At 49.7% G+C, this 26920-nt stretch overlaps 1 protein-coding gene across 5 annotated transcripts in view; it reads left to right on the top strand.

The window, feature by feature from the left end:
• ADAMTS10 (ADAM metallopeptidase with thrombospondin type 1 motif 10) overlaps positions 1–26920 on the top strand; it is a 76800-nt gene that overhangs the window by 30055 nt on the left and 19825 nt on the right. For all 5 annotated transcript variants that reach the window (XM_084498612.1, XM_084498608.1, XM_084498609.1 and 2 more), the window contains 10 exons: positions 2069–2407; positions 9508–9872; positions 14650–14809; positions 16623–16840; positions 18064–18147; positions 18528–18673; positions 21504–21547; positions 22805–22910; positions 23077–23223; positions 24987–25128. In XM_084498612.1, the coding sequence (XP_084354738.1) occupies positions 2320–2407; positions 9508–9872; positions 14650–14809; positions 16623–16840; positions 18064–18147; positions 18528–18673; positions 21504–21547; positions 22805–22910; positions 23077–23223; positions 24987–25128 (1500 nt within the window). In that variant the 5' untranslated portion in view covers positions 2069–2319. The remainder of the gene's footprint in view (positions 1–2068; positions 2408–9507; positions 9873–14649; positions 14810–16622; positions 16841–18063; positions 18148–18527; positions 18674–21503; positions 21548–22804; positions 22911–23076; positions 23224–24986; positions 25129–26920) is intronic.

The raw sequence follows: 26920 nt of genomic DNA, 5'->3' as shown, positions 1-26920 counted from the left end.
CCTCTGCAGCACTGCCAGGAGGTGGCACGGTGGAGGACAGCCTGCACTGGGTGACTGTGGTCTTGGGGCTGTACTGCTCTTGGCATTCCTGTGTCGTGGTGGCAGATGGTAGAAAGTCCTGCCAGCCCTCCTGCCTCCACTTTCTGCTTCCGTGTACCATCGCTGCTGAGCAGAGCAGCATGAGATGAGGCCTTAGCCTTACAGGGTTGTTCTCCAGTCAAGTACTTGATTCTTATGGCTGCTGATGGTGTACACAGTCTTTGGGGCAGCTGCTGGGAGTGTCCTGCTCTGGGCTGGGGAGACCAACCTGATATCACTGATAGTCTTTGGCCATTTTTAACTGTAAATAAACAGTTAAAAATCTGTAAATAAACAGTTAAAATAATAATAAACAAATAAATAATAATAAATAAATAATAATAAACAGTTAAATAAACCGTAAATAAACAGTTAAAAATCTTAATGCTTAAATTATGGAGCTCAAAAGTGTGTTTTAAAGACACACAGTTAATCCTCACAACATTTTTTGTCTGGCAGGGAAATACCATTAGGATAGATTCCTTTTGATTAATACTGGGGCAGGAATCACCTCTGATTTCTTACCATGCCTCACCTGTGTATTCTGGCCTGCAATGTGTGTTACTCCAAGCCTCTACAGCCCAAATAATGCCAACTGCATAGTAAAGACAGGAAAACAGAACTAGAAATAAGTTGCAGACTCCTCTGAGGACGGGAGGTGAAGGGGTCCGTGGCAGGAGTGAGGAGGGATGGGTCTCCCATGCCCTGCAGCCTAGCTAGTAGCTCGCCTTTGCTTTTCTAAACGTGCAAGAGCAGAGTGGGGTGCTGGTTCATAACATTATTCCCAGTGTTTCCTTAGTGGAATGAAGACCACACAGAGGCCATCCCTGTTGACACCTTTGCAAAAACCACCGTCCTCTGGCCGAGCATCACACACATTCCCAAGCACATCTTCCGTGAGCTCCAGAGTGTCCCCTCCTCACCCTGCAGTGCTCAAGCCCCAGGTGCTGCTGTGGAGCCACGTGAGCTGTAGCTGCGGTACCGATCTGAAGTCAGACATTGGTATGGGCTTAGCCATGACACTGCCGTAGTTCTTCTGTGGGAATGTCTGCATTTTGATACGGGGCTTCTCCCAAGCACAGTATTGCTCTTCAGATACTTGGGATTCTCCAGGCAGTAGATATGTGCTATGTTCATTGCATACATCATCTAATCACTGGATAGAAACAAAAAAACGCAGCTTTATGCAGCTCTCCAGCACTATGTGAGTTTTGTATAATTGCCTCAAACTGAGGGGAAATTATCTGCAAGCCAAAAATCTTTCACTGAAGCAATTAGCAAATCATTTTAAATAACAAATACAATTGGATACAATGGATACAATCTCATGATCCATTTGTGGATAGAGCTTAGGGTAATGGTGAGTTCACTGAATGGGTTCATTGTTTTGAGTCTCTTCTTTAGGTTTAACCAGTATTGTCAGAGGGCAAGTGCTCTTTTCTCAGTGCAGTGGTGATCCCTAAAGTGTACTTTAAAGCCAGGGAAATTGAAATAGAATTTCTAGATCACCACTTGCTACCACCCTGAATGCTTTTATTTCATATTTTCCTTTTTAAGAAATCAGGTAACAGATCCGGTAACTGTTTGTTCTTCCTTATGGGCATCATTAGCAGGACAAAGTGTTCCCATTTATTCCAAGCCTCCTTTCCTCCTGCAGTGTGAGGTGTACACCAGCTCCAATCCCAATTCAGGCTGCCAGAGCAGCACAGGGCTGCACTGTGACAGAGTTCACCCCTGGCAGAGTGCGGGGGTGCACAACGTACTGTGACTTTCTGATGTCGCAATCTGGCTGTTAGCTGAATTTGCATTTTCTTCACATCCTTTTCTCCCTTTTAATTTCTTTCCATCTCTTGTATTCTTGTTCTTCCCTTCTCTAGGTCCTGGCTTTCCTTGTTCATCCACACACTGTTTTACCCCATGCATCCTTCTACTCCATCCTGTTTCCCCTCTCCCCTCCTCTCCTGTTCATTTGTCACCCTTTCTTCCACAGGGGCAATGCCACCAAGAACCTTTGATTCCAATTAGCCCATGTTGACACCATTGCACCGGCCTGAGCACAGCGCACTGCAAAGACACTATTGGCCTCACTGCTTTGGGGAGCACGCAGAGTGGCTGAGGATGCCTGTGGAGGAACTGAGGACTCCTGTCTCTACATAAGCGGTGGCTGAGAGAGAGACATGTTGGGACAGCGCCCTTCCAGCTGGCACAATACTCCCTGCACTGAGACAAGCGTCGCTAACTATGGCAATCGCTTGGAGGCTTCTCACGTGGACAGTCGTCTTCACCGCAGCCCTCTGCAACTTTCTGGGTTACACGTTCCAGTCGCAAGGTAGGGATTGCTGTGGGGAGGGGACTGGATCTGCTTCCATCAGCTGGAGCAGAAAGCCCTAGTGCTGGCCCCAGGGGAGGCATTAGGGTGACATGCTGGGGAGTGGGTGGAGGCACCCTGACCTCTGCTCAGTGTGCCGCAGCAGAACGCCTACTGCTGAACTTGCAGGTGTTTTCCTTTGGCCTGTGAGGAAAGCATGTGCTTTGCTCTCAGACATTACGCTCCTTGACTTTTTGCAGGAGACCAAGCAGTAGGGTCTGTGTAAGATGAGAGCCATGTACAGGCTCAGGAGGCAGAAGGGCCTGTGGTAGCAATGGGGGAGGCTCCCCTTCCAGGCATCTGGAGCAGTGCACCTTTGCATGAGGAGAGACTTTGCTATGCGTAAGATGTCTGTGTGCACTTGCAAGTGGTCCTCTGCATGTGCAGGGACAGAGGTCTCTGCTGGAGGTAGAAACATTGGACACAGCTATGGGCCTGGACAGGTACCTGCTGGAGGAGTAGTTTGAGTTTGTGCACATGTGTTTCTGTAAGTGATACTGTTAGCAAACATTCAAATCCGTTCTGGCATAAATGTTTTATACCTGTCTTACATTTGCATCTTTCTGTTGGGCCTGTGTTTAAACACAGATAGCTTGTGTTTTAACACAGATTTTAACACAAGTTTTTAATACAGATAACACAAGTTATCACAAGGAAAGCAGAATATGGTTCTCCTGCATGTTGGTAGCTTTAATTAAAGTGTAATTAAATTGCTTAATACTAACAGTGTAATTAAATTGTTTAATACTAACTAGCTTTTGTAACCATTTCTGAAGAGACAATATGAACACTACCATCAGGAGCTAGAGGTAAGAGGGAAAAGCAGAAAGAGCTGCAAAGTTAGACATTTATCCGTACAAGGTGTTAATACCTCAGCAATATCAATGCACAACCATAATTCTGAAATCCTGCGTGTGCCCAGGTTAACTGCAGCAGAGCCAGAGCCAGTGGTAATCTGAGGCCGTTGCATAGTACAGTGTCATCAGGCTGTAGTTACAATGGCTGTGGGTTGTCTTGTGAAGCCAAACTGGAAAGAGGAACAAAAGCAACCCAAAGCCACGTACTGTCCGGGTCTGAGCACCATCTTGTTGCTAAATCTGCAGCACTATCATATTGCAACTTGGTCTGGGTGAAATGAGAGGCAGTCAAACACAGAGCTGTGCGCTGTGCAGGCGCTGTGCAACGTGCAACATTACACAGGCAGATTTTCTTTAATCTGAAACAAACACGGTTTCTGGTCCTTCTAGCCAAAGCCTCTGGCAGTGCCTGTTGTGACTGTTCTGGGCCTCCTGCATCCATCAGTTCGCACCTCCCTCCATCTGCACTGCCGCGCTCACTGCACTAGCGACGCTTTGGCGAGGACTTAGCTGCCAGATCGCCTCCATCCTGACTCACAGCTGAAATCCTCTTTCACTCACAAGTCCCTGAACTGTTTGTTAATACACCTCAGTCTGAACCCATGGGCTCACTGAAATGACACTTAATATGTCTGCGCTGTCCTAGATCCCAGACTGGGCAGTGGACAAGGCTCGGCCCCTGATGCCGCTGGGAGTGCAGTGCCATAGGGGAGGGCAGGCAGCAGTCAAGCCAAAGCTTGAATCACAGAATTGCAGGGGTTGGAAAGGACCCCAAGAGATCATTGGGTCCAACCGCCACCCTGGTGAAGCCCAGCTACTGCCCAGCCCCATGGGCCAGACTTCCCCATGGGCCCCTCTCACTGTCAGAGAGCTTTTTTAGGCTCCCTGCATCCTGAACCATTGGTGTCAGGCCGCTAATGATACTCAGCACTTCTCTCTGTGCTGCTGAGGCAGTAAGTACATAATCCTCACAACACCCTTTCAAGAGGGTGAAATAATGTTATCTTCTCATAGTAGTTGGAGGCACGGAGGATAAAAGCTTGTTGTCAACAAGCCACCGATTTTTGGCTAGAAAGAGTTGCCCAGGCAATCCATCGAGTTAGCAATGGAGCAGGATTCATGTCCCCCATGTGCAAACTCCAGCTCAGTGTATTTATTTTGTGCAGGAAAAAGATTAAGGTATTACAGTCATAAGCTGTAATTATGTATGTGGGAAACAGCAGCCCAATGTTGAAGGTCTCTCTGTGTCAGCAGAGATGTAACAAGGTTCAGAAGTTAAACAACATCTTGTGTAAACTCAGGCTGTGGTTTTTAACAGCACAGAGAATTGCAGCTGAAACAATTGAGCAAGGATTCAGCACATACCTGCTGTTGCTGAATGGTATTTAATCAAAAGGAAATTTTCTTCTAGTGCCTTAGTTTAATCTTAGTGATTATACATTCTCTGTTTTGTAGAACATTAAATGAGGCTAATGTCACTGCTCCTGACTCACTTACAAATCAATGCACCCATGGAAGATATGTCAAGGATGCCACAGTGCCAGGGCAGCTTGAAGCCACCGGGTCCCATAGTGTTTTCCCCAGCCATCCTCTGTGAATTGTCTGGGCTGCAGCTGGGGCTCCTCTTTGACAAGACGAGCAAACATCTGCTTCCTTTTCATCCTTCAAGTGGCTCTGTAATGACAGAGGCAGTGATGAGAATGTACAAGGAGGGAACAAGATCCTCCCTCCTTGGCCTTCACCTTCCTTCTCTTCTTTTTGTTCAGCTTATCCCCTACCATCTCCGGGCTCTTGCTTCCTTTTCTGGCTGCCTTTCCGTTCTGTGCTGTTCTTGCCCCTATAGACATATGCTCCCTTTCCATTAGGAGGTGGTGCAGCGAGGTGCCTTTCATCCCCCTTCTTCCCCCCCAAAAAAAAGTTTCAGCTTCCCAGCTCTCTCCCTTGCTCCCTGGGTGCCCAGCTCTGGGCAGCTTTTCCTACAGAAAGGCTTTTTATAGTATCTCTTCTGAAGCAGTGCGACAGCTATCTGGAAACACCAGGCTGCTTATCACCAGTGAAAACCCATCTAATAGAGTGGATGCAACATGACACATTTCAAGCCAAGATCTATTATTACAGTATGGAGTGGCTGAGGGGGCAGAGGAACGTGATGGCTTTTCTGGGTGGAAGGAAGGGCAAAATAGTGCCGTTACTGATGTTGGGAGCTCCTAGTGTGATCCGTAGTATGGGGGAGTGGCATGACCAAGGCAGGGATGAGTAAATGAGGGAGTTAGGGAACATCTGTGATGCTGTTGGATGGACATGAAATGAGTACACAAGCTTAGGGAGTAAAGAGATACTAATCTCTTAGAGCCTTGTCTAATCTTACTTTTTTAGAGGAGAGGAAGGAGCCAGATTGTAATGCTGGATGAAGACACTGTCTTCTTCCTTGTGTTAAAAGTTTATCTTCCTTATTTTTGGCATCCCTACTCTAAAGGATCCATTCATAAAACATTTGTGTGATGCAAGGCACTACTCTCAGCTTGCTCTTCCTGTGCCTCGGTTTCCAGGGTGACATCCCTGCGGATGCACAGCGGCCTGCACTGCAGCAAGAGCAGGTTATCACACACAGCCTGACGCCAGGCCCTGGACACTCTTCCCTCCTGGATGTATCTTGCAGGTCAGGATCAGAGACTGCCGCCCAGGGTCCCAGGCCCTCTTCTAGATGCTGGGTGCACAAACCTCCTTCCAAGTCACTATTTTGCAGCCCACATGGACTGCAGAAAGGAAAAAAGAAAAACAAAACACTTCTGATAGCAATTTTTTCCAAGCCTGAAGTCATTGCTTAAGTGCAAGTAGTCACACTTGTTTGCCCTGCTGCATCACACACGAGGCGGTGTGATGCAGGGGAAGCTGGAGCACAGGAAGTTAAAAAAAAATAATAATTACTTCTGGCTCGTTGAGCCAAGGGAGAGGTGCCAGAAGTGCTTATGGTTTGGAGGGTTGGGAGCTAACCCCTAAACCCAGCTGGTGGGAAGGACTGTCCCATTAGTCGTGGCCAAGGAAACCACTCGGTCAAACTCCCACACTGGGAAACACACTAGAGGAAAAGGAAACTTTCCAGTGCTGCCATGTGGTGAGAGTATAATTTGGAGTCCAAATTTGTGATGGCTGGGAAGGCTTTGAAGATGGGTGCTGTGGAGCCAGGCAAAAAGCAGCCACCCTGGAGCAGCCTGGCCTCCCCTGTTTGCTTAGGAAACAGCTATGCATAGGATGCAGGAAGCACAGCAACATTCTTCCAGCATGAAGAGGGCAAATCCTCTCCAACTCCATGAGCAAACCTCCAGCCATTGGGGTTAAGAAGAAAACAATATGATGGGGGGAGCTGTCCTGTCCACTGTATTTTATTATTTTTTTCATCTTCTGCTAAAACCTCCAGTACTGAGGCACACAGAGATGGCTAGACCACTGATCAGATCCACTCTGACAATCCCTGTGACATTTTGCTTATAAAACACGAGATTTCTGTAGCGGTTGCAGAGTGCCAATTTCTTTGACAGCCAAAAGCATTGTGTTGCTTTGCGAGCACAGTCAGACGTTTTGGACAGTGACCTTGTCAGAGTACATTTCCTAAGTGGTATGAGACAGCCTCAAAAGCTCAAGTACCCCAAGAGGAGGTGCTAAGCCAAACCAATAGTATAAAGAGCACCAGGCTGGTGAGCTGGGAAGGCAGGGTGGGGCGATAGACAGATGCCTGGCTGATGAGTTGGGATGTCTGACTCCTTCTCTTGCTACCTTTTTAGCACAGCTGGGGAATTCTGGTTACCTTTTTGTTACTTTGATTGCAAAGACATTGTCTTGCTGCCTCTTTAACGGATGTCTCATACCTAAGACATTAATAAATGTGTGACCCAAGAGGCTAGTGTAGGGTTGATATTATGCAAGTTATCAAAATGCAGGGTAAACAGGTCCATGTGGCAGTTGCAGATACTCTAAAGAATCCCACAATTTCTTAGCAAGACTGTCATCTCCTGAGAAATTGTCCCTTCTGTGTTCAGGTATGCGTTAAGTGACTTTAAGTTAACTTAGTGTTAGCTTTGTTACTGAACATATCCAGTCAGAAATAACCCTCCAAACCACAGAGCATGGCTCTGTACAGGCTGGAGTCCCTCTGCCCACTGGAAATGGAGAGATGAATCACAGAATCACAGAATCACAGAATTTCTAGGTTGGAAGAGACCTCAAGATCATCGAGTCCAACCTCTGACCTAACGCTAACAGTCCCCACTAAACCATATCCCTAAGCTCTACATCTAAACCTCTTTTAAAGACTTCCAGGGATGGTGACTCCACCACTTCCCTGGGCAGCCTGTTCCAATGCCTAACAACCCTTTCGGTAAAGAAGTTCTTCCTAACATCTAACCTAAAACTCCCCTGGCTCAACTTTAGCCCATTCCCCCTCGTCCTGTCACCAGGCACGTGGGAGAACAGGCCAACCCCCACCTCACTACAGCCTCCTTTAAGGTATCTGTAAAGAGCAATAAGGTCACCCCTGAGCCTTCTCTTCTCCAGGCTGAACAAGCCCAGCTCCCTCAGCCGCTCCTCGTAGGACTTGTTCTCAAGGCCCCTCACCAGCTTCGTCGCCCTTCTCTGGACCCGCTCAAGCACCTCCATGTCCTTCTTGTAGCAAGGGGCCCAAAACTGAACACAGTACTCGAGGTGGGGCCTCACCAGAGCCGAGTACAGGGGGACGATCACCTCCCTAGCCCTGCTGGCCACACTGTTTCTGATACAGGCCAGGATGCCGTTGGCCTTCTTGGCCACCTGAGCACACTGCTGGCTCATATTCAGCCGACTATCCACCATCACTCCCAGGTCCTTCTCTGCCTGGCAGCTCTCCAACCATTCCTCTCCCAGCCTGTAGCTCTGCTTGGGGTTATTGCACCCCAGGTGCAGGACCCGGCACTTGGCCTTGTTGAACTTCATGCAGTTGACCTCAGCCCATCGGTCCAGCCTATCCAGATCCTCCTGCAGAGCTTTCCTACCCTCAAGCAGATCGACACACGCACCTAACTTGGTGTCATCTGCAAACTTTGAGGGTACACTCAATGCCCTCGTCCAGATCATCGATGAAGATATTAAAGAGGACCGGCCCCAGCACCGAGCCCTGGGGGACGCCACTAGTGACTGGCCTCCAACTGGACTTGGCTCCATTTACCACGACTCTTTGGGCCCGGCTATCCAGCCAGTTTCTAACCCAACGAAGCGTGCGTCAGTCCAAGCCAAGAGCAGCCAGTTTCTTGAGGAGAATGCTGTGGGAGACGGTGTCAAAAGCCTTGCTGAAGTCAAGGTAGACCACATCCACAGCCTTTCCCTCATCCACCCAGCACGTCACTTTGTCACAGAAGGAGATCAGGTTCGTCAAGCAGGATCTGCCTTTCATAAACCCATGCTGACTGGGCCTGATCGCCTGCTTGCCCTGCAAGTGCTGCATGATGACTCTCAAGAGGATCTGCTCCATGAGCTTCCCTGGTACTGAGGTCAAACTGACAGGCCTGTAGTTTCCCGGGTCTGCCCTCCGGCCCTTCTTGTAGATGGGCGTCACATTTGCTAGCCGCCAGTGAGGGACAGTCCAGGTCTGGAGCCAGAATTTGTCTGTCTTGAACAGCCCCTTGGACCAGTCTGGTTCTCTTTGTCACCTGCAAAGGAATATTAAGTTCTGTAGGCTGAAGGCCTTCAAGAATACCCCAAGGATCATGCAGCCTGAACAGAACAGGGAATACAGGTAGCATATCCTCATTGTGCAGTAGTTAGAGGCCCCTTGTCCTTCTGCCCATCTTTGCTTTCAGAGATGTCTGTTGCAAGCAGTCACAAGTGAGCTCGGTCAGTCTGTCAGGCTGGCAGGAAGCCACCTGGCTAATCCAGGTCCACACAGGGCAGATGAGTGCTGGAGGGTTGCAGGGGGCTGAGCAGTGAGCTGGTGACCTGCTGATGTGCATTTTGTTGGCAGCGTGAGCTGTGCACTTACTCACAGAAGTGAGCTGGGAATGCTGGCAGCATGATGGCTGGGTTGCAGGATTCCCTGGGTCAGGATGCTGCCTGCCCTGCCCTGGCTGTCACCGCGCTGGTGCTCAGGCACAGCTGGCTCTTAGCTGAAGCTGCTGGTTGTTTTGCTCTGACTGTTTGCAGAATGTCACTCCTCCTGTGTTTGCTTTTCCTCCCCAGAGGAGTTCCTCTCCAGCCTCGATCACTATGAAATTGCGTTCCCCATCCAAGTGGACCAAAACGGGGACTTTCTCACCTTTGACATGAGGAGCCAGCTGAAGCAACGCCCTCGGCGCAGTCTGGGCTCCTTGCCCTACGAGCCATCTGAGCAGCAGGTTTTCTACAAAGTCTCTGCCCATCGAACCCAGTTCCTTCTCAACCTGACACTGCACTCCAACCTGCTGGCTGAGCACTTCACTGTTGAATACTGGAAGAGAGATGGTGTGGACTGGCAACATGATTTCCACGAGGATTGCCACTATGCGGGCCACCTGCAGGATCAGTACCTGAACTCAAAGGTCGCCATCAGCAACTGCAACGGACTGGTGAGTTCCTGAATTTTGCACAGCCAAGGGCACTACTAACAATGAAAGCTGCCTATAAAGCAGAGCAGATTGCAGCTTCTTTGATCTGTGCCGTAGAAATGCAACCTGGTTTGGGTCCCAGCAGATGGATCCATGGTGGTGGGAAAGGCCTGTTGGTGTCAAACTAGAATATTGCACAGTGACATCAAAAGTCAGCTGAGGGTGAAGGCCATGTCCCCTCATTACATTTATAGGAGTTCCTGATCCATGTTGGGACTGTAGTCCAGTTTCTACCAAAGTCAGTGAGAGTTTTTCCATTGATTTTAACTGGAATGGGATAATCCAGGCTCTAGACCATTACTCTAGCTCTTACAGAACTCTCCAGTCCACTTCCAACAGCAACAGCAAAAGATATAAAACATATCATATGTGTTAGTGAGGAAGAAGCACAGGAGGGCAGAAATTTCACTGCATGACCAAAAACGTCAAAAGTGCATTCAGATCCTTGTAACTGCAGATACATTCCTGGGGTTCCTAGTCACTTCTGTCCAGATTCCAGGAGCTGAAAACATGTTTTCTGGGGAAAAACTAAGCTAGTCAGTGTTTTTCAGTATGAAAAAGAGAACATCAGGAGGGGACAAGATGGCATTCGTCAGAACCAGCAAGGCTGCTGCAGAGAGGGAGGAAATTATCTGTTCTGCATGTTCCCAACAGCTAGGACTAGACATCATGGTCTTAAATATCAGCAGGAAAGCTCAACGGTAGACATTAGTGCTAAGGATAGCTGCGACTAGGTTGCTTGAAGAGTGCATGGCCCCAGCATCGTTGGAGATCTTTGAGAGCAGGCCAGACAAATACCTCTCAAAAATACTCCAGGTATGATTCATTAGCTCTTTCAGCACTGGGAATAGGTTAAGGACTTCCATCCTTATTTTTCTGTGATTTTCTGATATTTCTGGCTCACAAAGAGCATTTCAAGACCTGCCAGATGGAGGGATGGAGCAAACATACCCCGTTAGTGAATCCCAAGGATGATGGCTCTCTTGGAGGAGTAACATGTAGAAAAAGACTCCGTAGGCCAAATTTATATTTATGCTACAGCCCCACCTCTTAGCAGTGTGGAAGAGCTTCCAAACAGGAATAAATTCACATTGATTTATTGTTATATTACATTGCCAAAACAGTGCTGTGGGTTATTAACAGAAATGAGAATCTGACTCATTATATCAGAGAGTCTAATGTTTCCATCTCACAGCCAAAACTCAGAGCTGCATAAAGTCTTGGTTCCGAAGTTAGCCTTTTGTTTAGATTTAGGACCTCTGCTGAAGTCCTGGATGATTTATTGATGTTCAGAAAAGAAGAGCTGAAGGGTGAGCTGGACAATGCTGGTCCAGAAAGGATAGCCAGCTTTAGCCTACCTCGTGCTTCAGAGGGCACCAAGTCCAGGGCAAGCAATGACCTGGCAGCACTTGCACTGGGATATTTTAGTCCACAGACTGTTTTGCTCTGGAGAGATACCAGGGGTTGTCTGGAGGAAAAAGCAGCCAGGCACAAAGAGATACAGGAGGTCATCCAGCAACCTCTCCTTTTCCTGAACTCTGTCCTCTTGCTGTGGCGAGCTACAGGAATCAGCAAGGAGGGGGGTCTTCAGGCTTAGTGAGGACAACAGACTCAGGAATTTGGCCAAGGTGAGGCTGGAGTTGGCAGTGGGGTCTGTACCTGCCACCTGAGCAGACCTGTGCAGAGCTCTGGCTGATTATAAGCAGATGAGCACTCCTGGCTCCATTCCTGCCATCCTCCAGCCTGCGCCCCTTCAGGCAGGCACCAGGTCTGCTTAGCAGGGGACAGGCCAGGACAGAAGAGGGTCTCAGGGGACGTGAGGTCAGGTATGTGCTGACACCTGTCAGCAGGGGACTGGACACTGCAACCCACATCTGCACAGACTAACTCCAGATGATGCAAAGGGAGCTGCGTAATGTGGTGTTACATGGACGCAGGCTGGGGCTAGTGCTGGTTATGGGGTGACCTGTGCGTGGAGGAGAGGGAAGGGGAAGACTCCAGAGAAGTGTCAAACACAAAGGCACGAGAACGGGTAACAAGCCTCAAGCTATCCTCCTTCCCTTCTACTCCCCACATCCCTTTACAATTTCTGCATCTGCAAGGCATATCTCTGCAAACCGCTTTGTTTTCAAATGCAACGCACCTTAGGACACACCAGCTTTAGGCTGCCGATACCTGGCCACGCGCTGTCAGACATCGTCCACCCTCCACGTCTGCTGCGCAGCTGGCCTGGCACACAGCCGGCAGCAACCCACGCGGCTGCACTTCAGCTTGAGCAGGATAGAAGTCACCCAGGCTTAACTTGTCGGAAGTGAAGGGCAAAATGGCCCATTTTCCAAAACATGCAGAGCTGCGAGCTGCCAGCAGGGCCCAACATGAAGCAGCTGGAGCCTGCAGGAGCAGCCTGAGAAGCTCTTGCCTGGCCAGGAGCTGGAAGCCCTGAGTTAAGCAGAGCTGTGTTTCAGCCCACTGGCTGCACAAGAGCCCAAGGACTCGTGTCCTCCCATCAACAAAATTGCAGCTAGGCATAAACAGCCTTAGGAGAGAAATGTCCCTGTCTTACCTCTTGCGTCAGAGCTCATCAAAGGCCGCTTTAAAGGCTGGGTTTTCAGCCCTTTGTGTCTATGCTGAAACTCTGCTTTCGTCTGAATTGCCCTCCTGAAATCAGCGGGAACATGAGATGTTTGGAGCTCGGCAGATGGCCCCACTGCTGAGGCTGACGTCAAGCTGTTAAAGTGTGTAAGAGGAGGTGGAAGAGCTGAGCTGCAGTATGAAGCTGTGTCTTTCCTAAGTGTGGTTATAAGTTAATAGGATAAACCATCCTTGCTCTGCAGATGACCTGGGTGAATCACAGACAGGATATCCAGCTTAGCTCCCCCACAAACCACAGAGATCTCTCTCAGGGCTTTTTGCCACCCCCTTTCAATACGTATGTGTCACGTCCACCACCCAGACCTCAGCGCTTGGGTTTTGGGCTCAGTGGTGGGGGAGTTTTCAGACTTCTGTGACGGCAGAGCTTCGTTCCCACAGGATATCAGGCAGGTTGTGGAGCCTCCTGCCTCTTGTGTGCTCCTCAGAGGCTCCAGGTTTGAGCTGGGAAGGGCCCTTTTCTAGAAGTGTATGGTTTTCAAGCAGGACGTGCTTTCCCCTCCTGCTACTCTGCCCCAAGCCGGCGGTGACCTCCTTCTCCCCGTCCCGCAAAGCCGGCAGCCAGCTGGCTTCGCAGGCCGACACTCGGCTTTCCGCCGGAGCCCTCGCCAGGCTAACCTCACAGTACCTCGCTTGTGTTTGAAAAGGTGGAGCGGAGCCAAGAGCAACAGAGCCTGGTGCAGGAGGAAATCCCCCGGCACTCTGGAGATGGGGACTTCGCTGCGTGCACACTGCCCCGATTCAGCTTTTGTAGCGGGTAGGGAGGTGGGGAGAGACCTCTTACGGAGGCAGCATCCACCCCAGAGAGGTTCTCCCCTGCTTGCCCAGCAGTAACACTGTTACATAGATGGTTCCTTCCACACAAGGACCTCAAGATGTTTTACAGAGACCTGCTTCCCCATGCCCCTCCCTGGTAGATCAGGGCTCTTGTTGCTGTTGTGTAGAAAGGCTGCGACATCCAATGGGCAGCATAAGTGCAGAGTGGATGGCAGGATCGGGGGGGCTCTCCACCCAGAGCTATGCTTGCGCACAAGAAGCGGGAGGACAGCCAGGTGATGTGAGTCTCAGACCTTTGGGATCCTTCTTGGCCTGCCTGAGCAAAGTCAGGCAGTTTCTGTGTGTCAGTTGCTCACTGGTGAAGTTCAGCTGATAGAACCGTCTTGGTTCTTGGTATCTAGAACACACCTTTTACCCAGAGGCAAAGCTTGCTGCAAGGATAGGAAAGGATAGGACCAGCCACAAAGGAGATGTGTTGCAAGCAGCTGGTGAATTGGACTGCTCATCCTGCTATTTCCCTCTCCTGCCAATCGTCATGGTCTCACGAGGAGGTGCATTTGCACAGGGCAAAGTCTGGGCTTGCAGCCCAGATTCTTTTGGTCACAGAATAAAACAAGGGAGAACGACAACAAAATATGTGAATAGCTAAATCAACAAAATGGGAGCAGAAACAAGATCATCTGGTTGAAATGGCTCGTTGGGGTGTAAAAAGGGCAGTGCTGGTTGAGAAGAACAAACCAGATTTTAGGCTGCAGAGAAAGGTTCTGACCCTGAAAATGAGATTTTAGGTCGTGAGGATTTGATATGTTTCTCAAAAGCCTCTGAACATTTGCAGTCCTCTGCAGCTCTATGCCTCAGTTTCTTAGCTGGTGGTAAAGCTCCTGAGCTGCTTCCAAGGGCTCTTTGGTGAGGTTGAAAAGCACAGGAAGTAGATCTGAATGCTAAGTTATGATGATATTTAAAGATACGATACTTAGGATCCCACAGACAGCTCTCAGTTAGATCAAGGCGTGTCATGGAATAGGAAACAACTTAATTTTGCAAGGAAATACTGTGATTTTCAGAGGACTCTAATGAGCAGAGAAGCCGCACGGCATCCATGGGCAGCTGGCTCAGTTTGCTCTGGTCCATAGCTTCATATGATTCAGTGTTTGTGTATAAAGGAAGGATTCCTGCACATGCTCTAAGCTGTTTGTCAGTCCCCAGAAATACAGTGGCTAATCATCAGAAATTTCATTTTCAGAAAATAGCAGTATGTCTCCCATTTCTCTCCCTACTTGTTTTATTCTTTTCCTTCTCTTTCCTTTCACAGCATGGGGTGATAGTCGCAGATGAGGAAGAATATTTCATTGAACCGCTGAGCCCGGGAGCCAACGTCAGCACAGGGAATGAGGGCAAGGGCAGCCCCCACGTTGTGTACAAGCGATCGTCTCTCCAGTACCCACACATGGATGCAGCCTGCGGCGTGCTAGGTATCTGTGCCCACCAACACATCTTCAGTCCATCCCAGTGCAGGCTGGGAAAGTTCCAATAGATGGGACTGTGAAAGTCCATACTACCCTCTATGGCAAAAAAAAAAAAAAAATTCTTCTCTTGCATTTAAGAAAGTTTTATTTATGTATTTACTTCTACCCATGCAAAGCATTTCTGGTGGCCTGGTCTTTGGAAAGCTCTTATACCCTCTTCTTCACAGCAGGGCCTTTAGATTTGTAAATAGAGGGTGGAATAGAGAAAAAATTCTCTCTTATTGTTCTGACAAAAATCCTCCCGGTTTTGGCCAATTTCAAAGGTATTGAGAAATCATAGTTCACGCATGCTCAGCTTCTTTCCCACACGCCTGTGCCCTTCTTGTCCTTGCCAGAAATCTGTCTGTGTCCCGGAGCCTGGGTGAAATCGCTTGCCCCTGTGAATGTACGAAGTTTCTCTGTCTATCCAAATGTTGCGTGTATACATGATACTGTTCCCTCGGTTTACAGAGGCTTCCTCTGGCTCTGCACATGGGTCAGCTAGCTTTTTACAGGGTTAGAGTACAAGACTGCAGAACCAGAGCTGTTCCCAGTTGCTCATAGCAGGTTTGTGTGTCCCCTGAGTTGTTCATCCAGTGTCCCAGTGCTGATGCTTGACCAGATGAGGAGTCACTGCTGGAAGGGATGGAGTCTCTGCAAACACCAGGGCATGACCAGCTTGCTCTGAGCAGAGCAGCAAGCAGTGTCCCCAGATGTGCCAGCGTGTCTGGAGACAACCTGAGCTTCCCTGACCCAGCTCTTCCTGTCCCAGCTCCCAGTTACACTGTGCCAACAGACTCCCCTTCTCCTGACTCTGCCACATTCTCCAGCTTCCAGACAAAAGTCAGCCTGTTTCCAGTTGCTTCTTGGAAAGGAAAGACCGTGCAATAGGAGCCACAGGCTAAGTACAGTTCTCTGACAAGCACAGCACAACTGAACCCAGCAAGGACACCTGTTCCCTTGCCCCGTGGGTTGGACCAGTCACAACCAGCTCAGTGCACACCACGGGTTCTTCCTTCTGATCATCCCAAAGGGCTGGAGCTGTGATGTGTCCATCTTCCCAGTCTCACTGGGTATCTGATCAGCATCAGAGCAGAGGATGCTGATTCAGCCTCCCCACAGGGCAGCAGCAGTTGTTGTAACCTTCCCAGACAGCTCTCCTGCCCTACAGCAGGAGCCAGGCCATGGGGCCAGAGCTGTTGGCCCTGCTGGGAACATCTCTACAGTCAGTTTGATAGCACTTGAAGCCTGGAGTGAAGTCCTACAAGCCTGCTGCTGCTTTGAAGGTTGCAGCTGTGTCTGTGGAGGAAAAGCCAAGTCCTAAATTCAGATTCTGGCAGGAAAAGGAAAGAGGAAATGATCTGCAATGGCTTTATTGTCAGATTATGTCTGTGTAGTATCTAAATCCACAGGTTCTTCCCTATGAACGAGTTGAGGACAGGGCCTTGCAGTGCAGAGGCAGCAAAGCACATGGTGGAGGTGGTGGTGCTGGCCTGCAGCAGCAGGATGGGCACACACTTTCCCATGTGGCACACAGGCAGCAGGATACCAGTGGGCATGGCCCTGGTCTGCAGTAGGAAGAGCTCATCAAACTGGGACCAGGACTGGGTGTGTTTGCTGGGTCTAGTGTGTCTATTAATAATAATTATAAGCTATAATAAGCCTTGTAATGCCTTTCCTTCTCAGCACTGAAACTGAGCTTAATAGTGTCCACCTCTCACCTCTATATGCTGCTGAAACACTGCTGGAAGGTAACAGAAAAATCTCTTTCCTTCCTCAGATGAGAAGCCCTGGAAAGGGAGGCACTGGTGGCTGCGGACACTGAAGCCCTCCCCGCTGAAGCCATCAGGCAACCACAGCCAGCGAGGCCAGCTGCCCCTGAAGAGATCCGTCAGCACGGAGCGCTACGTGGAGACCCTGGTGGTGGCTGACAAAATGATGGTGGGGTACCACGGCCGGCGGGACATAGAGCAGTACATCCTGGCCATCATGAATATTGTAAGTGTTATAACCACATCATGAACCTTGAGAGACCTCAGGGGCTCATATACCCATCAGCACAGAGCAATCTGGAATAAATCCTGTTCTGAACCCCAAATGTCTTGGTTTGGCAAAGGGTACCACATGCTTTTCCTGCAAGACAAGTAGGATGAAGGGAGAACAGTGTGGAAATAAGATCTATCTGTTTCAGGATTGCAGTGGCTTCTTCCTGGGCAGCAATCCTGACATGCTGCCACTGCTCCAGAGCAGTGATTCTCCAAAGCTTACAGGGACTCTGTTGTACAGGGGGAGGCACCTCAGGAGTGGTAAACTCTGGCCTGTCTGACCATGCTACAAGCCAGATCTGGACTGGGAGAACAAAGCCCTTTCTTTGAACAGCATCTCTCATCTCAAATTAGCGTTGCAAATGGGGCCAGCCAAACTGAGAAACATGGGAAACCATAAGGACAGTCAGCTCTCACGCTTGGGGTCTGATCAGCATGAAGGGTAAGGAGAAATACCCCCTGTTCTTCCATACAGCACTGCCTATGTCTCTGGGTTACTGCAGAGGAGCTTCCTCTGCAGCATCACGTTTGGGTCATTGCTGGCAACAGGATACCAGGCTAGATGCATTAACAGCCTGAATAATGTCATGCTGTGAGTCCTCCTGTGAGGTGAGATAGGCTTAGAGGTTATCCATCAAACCTATGAAAGCTCCTCTGTGATGGTTCTTTGTCCTGTCCTCTGCAGGATCTCTTTTCATGGCTTCCTCAGTTTGCATTTCTAAAGCAGATGCCAGATTTTAAAACAATACAGTTTCTAACTGTTTCATCTGCTGTAAAACACCCACCGTGTGCTGTCTGGTTCCCTGCTGATGGGCAATCAGCAAAGCTTCATCCCCATACCTGCATAATACCAGAACCACAGGGCTTCCTCACCTGAGCTATGGACAAGGAGCAGGTGCTGCGGGTTCCCACCTTCATTGTTGCAGGCTTCCCAGAAGGAAACACCACGGTCTGAATGTGGTTTAGAAAGTTTTGCTGTTCAAATAGTAACATGGTATCTCATTCTGTTTCTACTTCCTAAAAGGGATTGTGTTTAGACCTACAACTCATGCAGACGATCAGCGCTGTTTGCTTCTGGCGGGTGCCCAACATGTGCCTGCTCACAGCTGACTGCACCGCCACTCAGCTAGTGAGCTCATTTTTAAGACTCGTCTTTTCTTGTTTCTTGGAGGTCAGGTTGCCAAACTTTTCCAGGACTCGAGTCTGGGCAATATTGTCAATATCCTGGTGACCCGGCTGATTCTCCTCACTGAGGATCAGGTAAGGTGGGCTTTGCCAAGCTGCTTCCATCATGCTGCTGCACTCCCTTTGCGGGACTATGTGTTCTTCCTGGATGGCACCCCCAGGAGGTCCCCCCAGTGCAGTCTGCTGGGTACACCATACCCTCCCAAAGGCAGCTGGGGCCTGGTTTTAGGCTTTGGGCTGGGAACCTCTGGGTGTCTGAGGGCTGGTTTTATGATAAGGTAGCTTTAGGGAGGTTTAAGGAGCTTTAGTCCCCCCTAAAATCTTGCTTCCTCATGGCCTCTGTTAAAGGCCGAGGGCATCTGGACTGATTTCAGTGCTGTGCTGACATGGAAGTCATCAGTGCCTTCATATCAGAGCTTCTCTGGGAACATGCTGTTGTATTGCTTCCATTCCAGCCCACACTGGAGATTAACCACCATGCTGGAAAATCCCTGGACAGCTTCTGCAAGTGGCAGAAATCCATTGTGAACAGGAATGGCAACGGGAATGCTATCCCCGAGAATGGCATAGCCAACCATGACACTGCAGTGCTGATCACCAGGTAAGTCTGATCCCAGCCTTGGCAGCACTCATGGGGGGTGTCTTCTGTACAGCTGGCTTCTGTCCAAGCAGTTCATCCAAAGTTTCCCTCTCATATGCTTGCCCACAAGCTGGCCTGGCAGTGGCTGTTCCTCAGACCGGCCATGCGCCAGTTCCCTTGCAGCGATACAGATTGCTGCAGTTCAGATAACCATCCTCCTCCTCCTTTGTCTTCCCTCCATCTTCCTTGTGCTCTCAAGGAGCTTAGTTTGCAGCCACAGGTATTTGTGCACCAGCAAATGCCATGGAGCACAATCTACAGCAGTGTTTGGTGTGCGTGGGAACCCACCCCAGAGCCTTTGGACATCAAGCATCCTGCTGAGACAGAGAGCCTGATCTGCCTCCACTGTGACGAATGGAGAAGAGGATATAAGTGAGACCTGAGCATCACAACAATGATGGAATATCTGCAGCCAGTACTGGATCTGCCTCACCTCATTTTAGGTGCCTGTGTGTAGGGCTGAGCTCTCTCCTTGGTAGCTGATAGATCACTGTTGAAGTGAGTTAATCCCATCTTCCTTGGGAGAAGAGCAGTCCTGTCCTGGAGAATCTTGTCTCTCTCCACTCCTGTGCCAACAGTCTAGGGCAGCAGATTAAGCTGGCTGTTGGATTAGACCTCCTGAGCTGGATGAAGGCATCTGAAACTGCACATGCAGGACAAATAATTCCTGTCAGAATAGATAGATGCTTGAGTCTGGAACAGCAGAGGGTGCAGAGGGATGGCTGGAAGGGCAGAGGATGATGAAGAGAAAGCTGGAAGGATGAAGCACATGGAGGGGATGGCTGGGAGGATGGAAGGTGCCAGGAAGCCAGCTCTCAGCACCTGGACACCAGCTGCACCCTGGGCACCAGAGCCAGTGGCCACATAAATGCTGCTTGGGCAGAGGGGCAGCAGCCTGAGGAAGAACCCCAGAGGCAATATTTGGTTGCACTATCTTTTTCTTCTCAAAGTAATGAAGGAAAACCATACAATGGAAGTGCTGAAGAGGGGAGCCTCCAAGCAGCAGCTGTTTTTGCTGGTGCTATGCTCACATTCTGGTTCCCAGTGTCAGCAGGAGCTGTGTGCGTCCCAGGGAGCCCTTGAGAGCCTTGCAGCACCAGGGGGGAGCATATGAAGGGCCTTCTTGGCCCCATCCTCACCCTTCCAGGGCTGCAGCCTCTGCTTTTCCTCCACACGTGCAGAACGCGAATGCCGACTCCGAATTCTTCAGCCTTGCACCAGATGTTTGAGCTAACCCTCAGCAACTCGCTGCCTGGCTGCTTGGACAACACCAGCACATCCGGCCCCATCACTAATAAATTCCTGTCTCCTGATAACATCTTGCTGAGCTGCAGGCTTTTTTCTCTTGCGGAGACGTGTCAAATCAGAGCCTCGGAAGGCTTTCACGTATCCGCCTGAAAGAAAGCAACAAATGTTTTTCACTCACTCAGTTTCCTGCTGGGGTGAAAGGTTTGGACACTTCCAGAGAGCACCAGGGACCAAAGGGACACGAGCCATCATCAGGAACATGTTGCACTTAATATGTCATGTGCTGTCAGCTTGCTTCTTCCCTGCTTTTGGCCCCGTGGGTCCACTGGGGTGAGTGGTGTCAGAAGGTCCTGCTGCTCCTGCAGGAGTCCCCCAGGCCCACACCACCATCAGCAGCCTTGCTGTCCCAAGCCCAGCTCATGCTCAGGTTGAAATGCACCTCGTGGTCAAGGAGCAATGCCAGCAACCCAACTGCTGCCACTGGCTCCCCTGCCTGCTGACTCCATGTGGATTTGAGCATAACGTTGCCTCTTTCAACCAAGGCTTTACAAAGACCCAAATGTTTGAGTCTGAGGACAGGGCAGGACATGGAGAAGGTATGTAAACAAAGGCAGGGAGAGCATGCAGCTCATATCCACAGTTAAATAATAATATTCACCCTCTGGCCCAAACGGGTATCTTCTGAAGATGCTGCCAGTGTCCTTTTGCAAGGGTACTGCATTTTGGTTTGGAAGAGGTTTTACTTTGCTGTCCTCATTTAGCTTTTCCTTGTACGCAGCTAATGATGTGCAAACAGTCAATTCCTTGATGCAATGGCTAGAAGTGGAGGCCAGGGACAGAGGGAAGAGTCATCTTGAATCAAGCCATATTGAATTTGTTTGGAAAATTCTCAGTAAAGATCTAAACTGAAAAAAAAATGTAAAAAATCACTTTAGCATTTTAATGAAACTAAAGTGAATTGTGAAATGAAACATTTTCAAATTGAATTTTTTCTTGTTTTAAAAAATAAAATCAAAACTACATATTTGATTGATACAATTTACTTTAACAGACCTAAGTCTACAGACATGAGGCTGGCCCTGTCCACATCATCTGGGGCAGTTCTGTGAGCCTGATGCCTCCCCGAAGAGAAGTGGCTGGCTCACAGGAGTGTGCTGGATGCTCGTGAGCAGTGCTGGACCATCCAGCCAAACCCACAGAGCTTCAAGGCTGGAATGGTGTTGTCCCTGCTGGCTCACTACATTTCATCAAAAACGAACCTCTGACCCCATCCAGCGCTGCTCTGTAGTTAAGTGACGAATACGCAGGATCCTTAAAAAAACACAGTGCGTCTCAGCCTGGGGAAAGTGAGCATTGCAAAATATGGATCAGAGGCATCTCTTACCTGTTACAGTCTGTACTTTCTATTCCAGAAGCATCATGTGAGCCATGTCTGCTGATTTGTATGTGAAAGCAATAGTAAAACTGAGAAGTGTTTGCAAAAGATTTTGGGGTTGCCAAAACTGTATATGCTCTTAATGCTGTCTTCTCCTTCTCTTTGCAGATACGACATTTGCATCTACAAGAATAAGCCCTGCGGCACACTGGGTAGGTAGCGTTTTGCTGTCAGACTCTCATGCAGTGATGAGGGCTGTCCCTTCGGCAGCACTTCTCACCAGCATGTATATCTTCAGGAGTGTGGTGAGGGAGGGCTGTGCCACCCACATTTTCTAATGAGCAGGAGAAGGGGAAGCACTCGCCCAGTGCTACCACAAGCGCCAGCAGCAGAGTAAGGAACAGGCACACAGTTTCCAGCCTGCTAGGACATGTAGCCTTCTCTCTTCTGTAAACACTAAAAGCAGCAACCCGGAGAACGGATGGGCTCTGGAACGCTTCTCCATTATATCCCTGGGTCAGGTCCAGCCTGATGATTAAGAACCACTCGCATCTAGGGCTGGTCCATAGCCTAGTGGAGTATTCCTGGCTTAGCAGAGAGAAATAAGACTTCTTTGTGATGACTATAAAGGGAGTTCTTTATTTAAGCTGCTAGACACAGACAAACCCTGCAGCTCTCTCTGGCTGTAGCTCCTAATTTGTCTTGCCCTGGTCTAGACTAAGCAGCCAGGGAGGGATTATTGCTGTGAATCACTGCAGTTAAAAAGGAAAAGTTGGTGGATCTCTGACCTGGTGTGGCTGTGGTACCTGGGAGAGGTGGAAGCTGGAGGGGCTGTGACAGCTCAACCCATTCCTGTAATGGAGACTGTCTCTTCCCCAGCCCTGAGCAGTGGGGCACAGCCTGTGGTAGTGGGACAGGGTATGGGCAGGGGGTCAGGGGAATTCACTGCCACAATCCCAACCCTCCTTGTCCAGCCCTCCAGGTGGAGTTAAGGTGGATTTCTGATTGTGGTGGGTGTCAGCCACAACTAAATGCAGATGCTCAGGCTGTATCCCAGGTTACGCAGTTGTCCAGGCTTCTCCGACAGGGTTTGGATGCCCAAGTGCTGGTGTGGCTGATCCCAGGTTCCTGGCAAAACTGTCCCCTGTTCCCCCACCAACAGTGCTGGTTCTGTGACAAGGACTGCTCTTCCTCTGCACACAGACAGAGGTTTGGATATGAAATTCAGTGGGTTTTGACCCATCTTTAGCATTTTGGAGCCTGTTCTCCGAACTATTGTCAATGCTGAGTGACCATGTACCCACAGTCCGTAATACCCATGGCTTGATCCCAAAGACCAGTGAAACCAGTATGAAGAAACTTGTTATGCTGTGTTTGGTGTTAGTGAGCATGAAGTGCATCATTTAGTCCCCCAGTGCAACAGATACTTTGTGCTGGCCCTATGGGACTTTTCCATCTGGCTTTCCTAGGCCTGGCCCCTGTGGGTGGGATGTGCGAACGAGAACGAAGCTGCAGCATCAATGAGGACATTGGGCTGGCCACAGCCTTCACCATTGCCCACGAGATTGGCCACACGTGAGTACTGTGCCGGAAGAGTCCCTGAGGGTGGCCATCATGGAGAAAGGTTCCTGTTGGTCTGTTCCTGCCATGGGGAGTTGTAAAATCCTCCTTGTGGATGATCCTGATGTGTTGAAAATGCAGTAACTTATCATCTCTCTAATGCCTTGGTGATGTTTTCTAGGTTTGGTATGAATCATGATGGGGTCGGCAACAGCTGTGGCTCCCGTGGGCAAGAAACAGCCAAACTGATGGCTGCTCACATCACCATGAAGACCAACCCATTTGTATGGTCTACGTGCAGCAGGGATTATATCACCAGCTTCCTGGAGTAAGGAATCCATCTCACCTTGCCCTTCCTTCCACTTCACAACCAGTACACATCTCCAGCCTTTCACTGTCCCTTGTGAGGAGTGGGTAAAGCAAAAGAAAAGCCCCCAAAGCACACAGCCCATGCACCTTCTGTCTTGTCTCCCAGCACCTAATCCCATCCCAAGAGGCATGTGCTTTCTTTCCTTCCCTTAGACTTTTCTGCTAACAATACTAACCCTATTTACAGTGCAGCTGTGAGACCTTTATTTAGGTTCCCTACTTCCAGAAACTTTACAAATAAATCAGTAGCTTCTGGAGGCATTTGGACATTTCTGAAGTTCAGCCAGAAATCAAAGGGAAGGTGGGGAAGGAGGATCTGGAGACAGGACTGGTTCTGCAATGTGTGTGCAGCTTCTCCAGACACTGAGAAGGAGAGTTTCAAGGTGAACAAGGCACTTAAGTTTTTTTTTTTATTTTTTTCCAAAGCACGTTCAGGATTCAGGAGAGGGAATTTAGGCTCCTAAGTCCCAAGGTTGTGATGTTGCCACCTTGTCTGGGTCACACCTCTGCAACCCTGATCTCTGTCAAAAGTTCAGGCAGCCCCCAGGGTTTCCATCAAAAAACAAGCAGTCAGGGTCAGTTTTGCTGAGGTTTCTGGGAGGACACAGGCACTATGTAACAGAAGGACTAGACAGAACTTTCATTACAATTGGAAGAAGCCAGTGTGTAGGGTCATTGTGACAGGAGCAGACGCAGGGATGTCTGAATACCAAACCCTTATTGACACAGACCAAAGCTGAGACATTGCTGTTGTAACACGAGAGGGGCAACAACGGCAGACCTTCCCAAGGGGCTGCTTTATGCCCCTCTGTCCTGGAAGGCTTGGCCGGAGCAGTGCAGCTTATCACCAAATTCCACATCCAGCGGCTCATGTTTGGCTGCAGCAAAACCTGCCCTCCTCGCCTTTGACCCCTGGATGCACGGCAAGACGTGTTGCACGGAGAGCGCCGGGAAAGCGTTGTGGCTGAGGCTGTTGTCCTTGGGTAACCCTGAGGTCTCGGCGGGGCCACCAGCGGACGGCAAGTTCATGGCGGCCTCCTCTGCGGTTCACTCTCACCGCCCCCACGCAACAGCACGGCCCGGGGAGTCTCCTCTGTGCCTGGACTGTGGTGTGTGCGAGACCCTGGGACTTGGGGCCGGGGGAGTGGTGATAGGGGCCATGATTTAAGGGACGCTTAGAACAGTGAGGAAAGGGGGGGGGGGAAGGCGTTTTTCTTGCAAAATTTGGACATTCCTATAAAGCTCTGGCATGCAGGATGGGCTTGGAGAGCAGGGGCTCTCCATGCTCAGCACCTCCAGCCTCTCTCAGCCAAGGATCCACAGCTGTATGGTGGGAGAGCAATGGCTCCACAGTCCCCCAGCCTCTGCAAGCAGTGTGGAGTCCTGGCTCGCACCCACCTGCCTGCTGCCACATGTGATCTGCCAGACCTGGATCAGGCAGAACAGCCGGTGGCTGGCAATAGCCTGCAAACCTTCAGATTAAACCTTCTAGAGTCGCGTGTGCTGAATGTGCTTCCCAAAGCCCAGCCCTGAGGATGCAGACAGAAAGATTTTAGAGCACTTTCTCAGCACTGATTATGCCCAGAGTTTTTCTTACTGGAAGCCAGTAAAATTATCCCCCAAAACAGTATGAGAGCTCAGAGCCAGGCATGCTGCTGGTCCTCCACCACTACGCTTTCCCAAAAGCCTTTCCACACTCTGATTCTTGTCTCTTTTTTCTAGCTCTGGGATGGGATTATGTCTGAACAACGCTCCTCCCAAGCAAGACTTTATCTACCCAACAGTGGCTCCAGGACAGGCCTACGATGCAGATGAGCAGTGCCGTTTCCAGTACGGAGTTAAATCTCGCCAGTGTAAATACGGGGTAGAGAGCCTTCCTGCTTTACTATCTGTTCCCAGGGGATGGAGGACTGGGGCTGCAAAGGGCCATGGGGCCGTTCCTCTGCTGCCCACATCGCTTTTCTGTCCTGCTTGTAATGAAGGGCACTTTTGCACGTTCCCTGTGAGCTTTTCACCTTGCTTCCCTTTGAGAGGACAGAGGAGGTCATGCCATGTCCACAAATGTTGGCCACAGCTCAGTTTCCATCAGATTAGTCTCATGGGAAAAGATCTTTTGCCTCTGCCTAATACGTTGGTTGCTGCTGGACCCCAAGGGCTGCAGCTGAAAGCCAAGCTGCAGTCTCTGCCCCCAGACTCCTCTGTCACTGGGGATTTAGTACACGCGTATTTTTTGTAAGCCTTACTAGAAGTCATTACACTGCACGCACTGACTTAGGAGGAGAATCTTCTTTCTTCTAGGTGAGGCGGGTTGATGTGCTGCAGTATGCCTGAGGGACAGCTGTCCACCTAAACCACCCCACCACCACACTGCCATCCCCTGATAGCTGAGTACAGGAAACCACTGAAAGGAAAGATGGTTTCAGGAGAAAGCGTCTTCCTGCCTCTCAGCCTGACATTTTTCTGTATTTAACAAACAGGACATTGCCAGCTATCTGAGCGTAGTGGTAAGGGAGATGTGTGTGCACTAAAGGGCTGACTGAACTCCATAAAGCATCCACTTTCCCCTAGAGAAAGCAGAGGATCCAGCAGTGAGATAAGTGGGCATCTGTCTTGTCTGATGGGTATGAATGTGTATGTATCCACCCACTGCTGACTGCAGTCAGTACCCCTCCTCATCTGACCCAGAGGCAGTGGAATGGAAAGTTGCCATGTTTACATGCTTGTTTCCCAGATCATTTTTAACTCGGGTGGGCTCTTCCTGTGTATACACAAGGATCACAAAAGCACAAGATGTCCTTGTGATGACCCTTCTAGCCCAGCCTGTCATGCATGTCTGGGAGAAGCCCAAAGAGCAGAAGGGCTCAAGAGTATATAAATCTGTGCAAATGTGTACATCCACTCATCCCATGTCCCATATAAATGAACTCAAGGGGGATGGTGCAAACACATCAGCATACCTTTCTTTCCTGGCCTACTCCATTCCCATGCCAGTACAGAGCAGATTATTAACAAAATCAATGAGGACAAAGTGAACAGATGTAACTGTTGAAGCTGGAAGTCCTTTCTGGTGGTGACAGTAGAAAAACAGGAACTTTTACTTCCCAATAGTTGTACTGGTTCCACAAGCACAATATGAAGGGATGGATGTCTTTGTAAGTTGGGAGAGACAATCCTTTCCTTGGTTAAAACCAGTTGTAGCTGGGCTTTGGTGACAGAGGTAGAAACCAAAACCCGGTTGCGTTTTGGAACTGAGTTCTGTGGTGCAGACTTGCAGTGTTTTCCCTAAGTTATATCACCCTGTGCCGCTCTGTGCATGCAGCCCCACAAACAAGAGGGAAGAGCAAAACTCCTGGGCTTGTATTTTCACCCCTCTTGGTACCAGCACAGAGGATTCCCAGTCATTGAATCAGTTCATCCTATGGGGGGTATCAGTTACTGTTCAGAGCACAGCCTTTGTTGGGGCCAAGGAATTGCTTGCTGGAGGGCTAAAGCCAGCCTGAGAGCTGCAATGAATGAGCTGCTACCTGACCAGCAGGGCTGTGGTGGGGTTGTGCTGCTGTGGAGCCAGCCGGCAGCCAGGCAGTCGCTGTGCCAGCACCCAAGCATTCAGCACAGAACATAGTAGGTTGGCATGCACCATCAGCATGGCCAGTGGC

Source organism: Aythya ferina, assembly GCF_964211825.1.
Source record: "Aythya ferina genome assembly, chromosome: 26".
Classification (NCBI taxonomy): Eukaryota; Metazoa; Chordata; class Aves; order Anseriformes; family Anatidae; genus Aythya; species Aythya ferina.
This window is presented reverse-complemented; position numbering and strand designations above follow the sequence as displayed.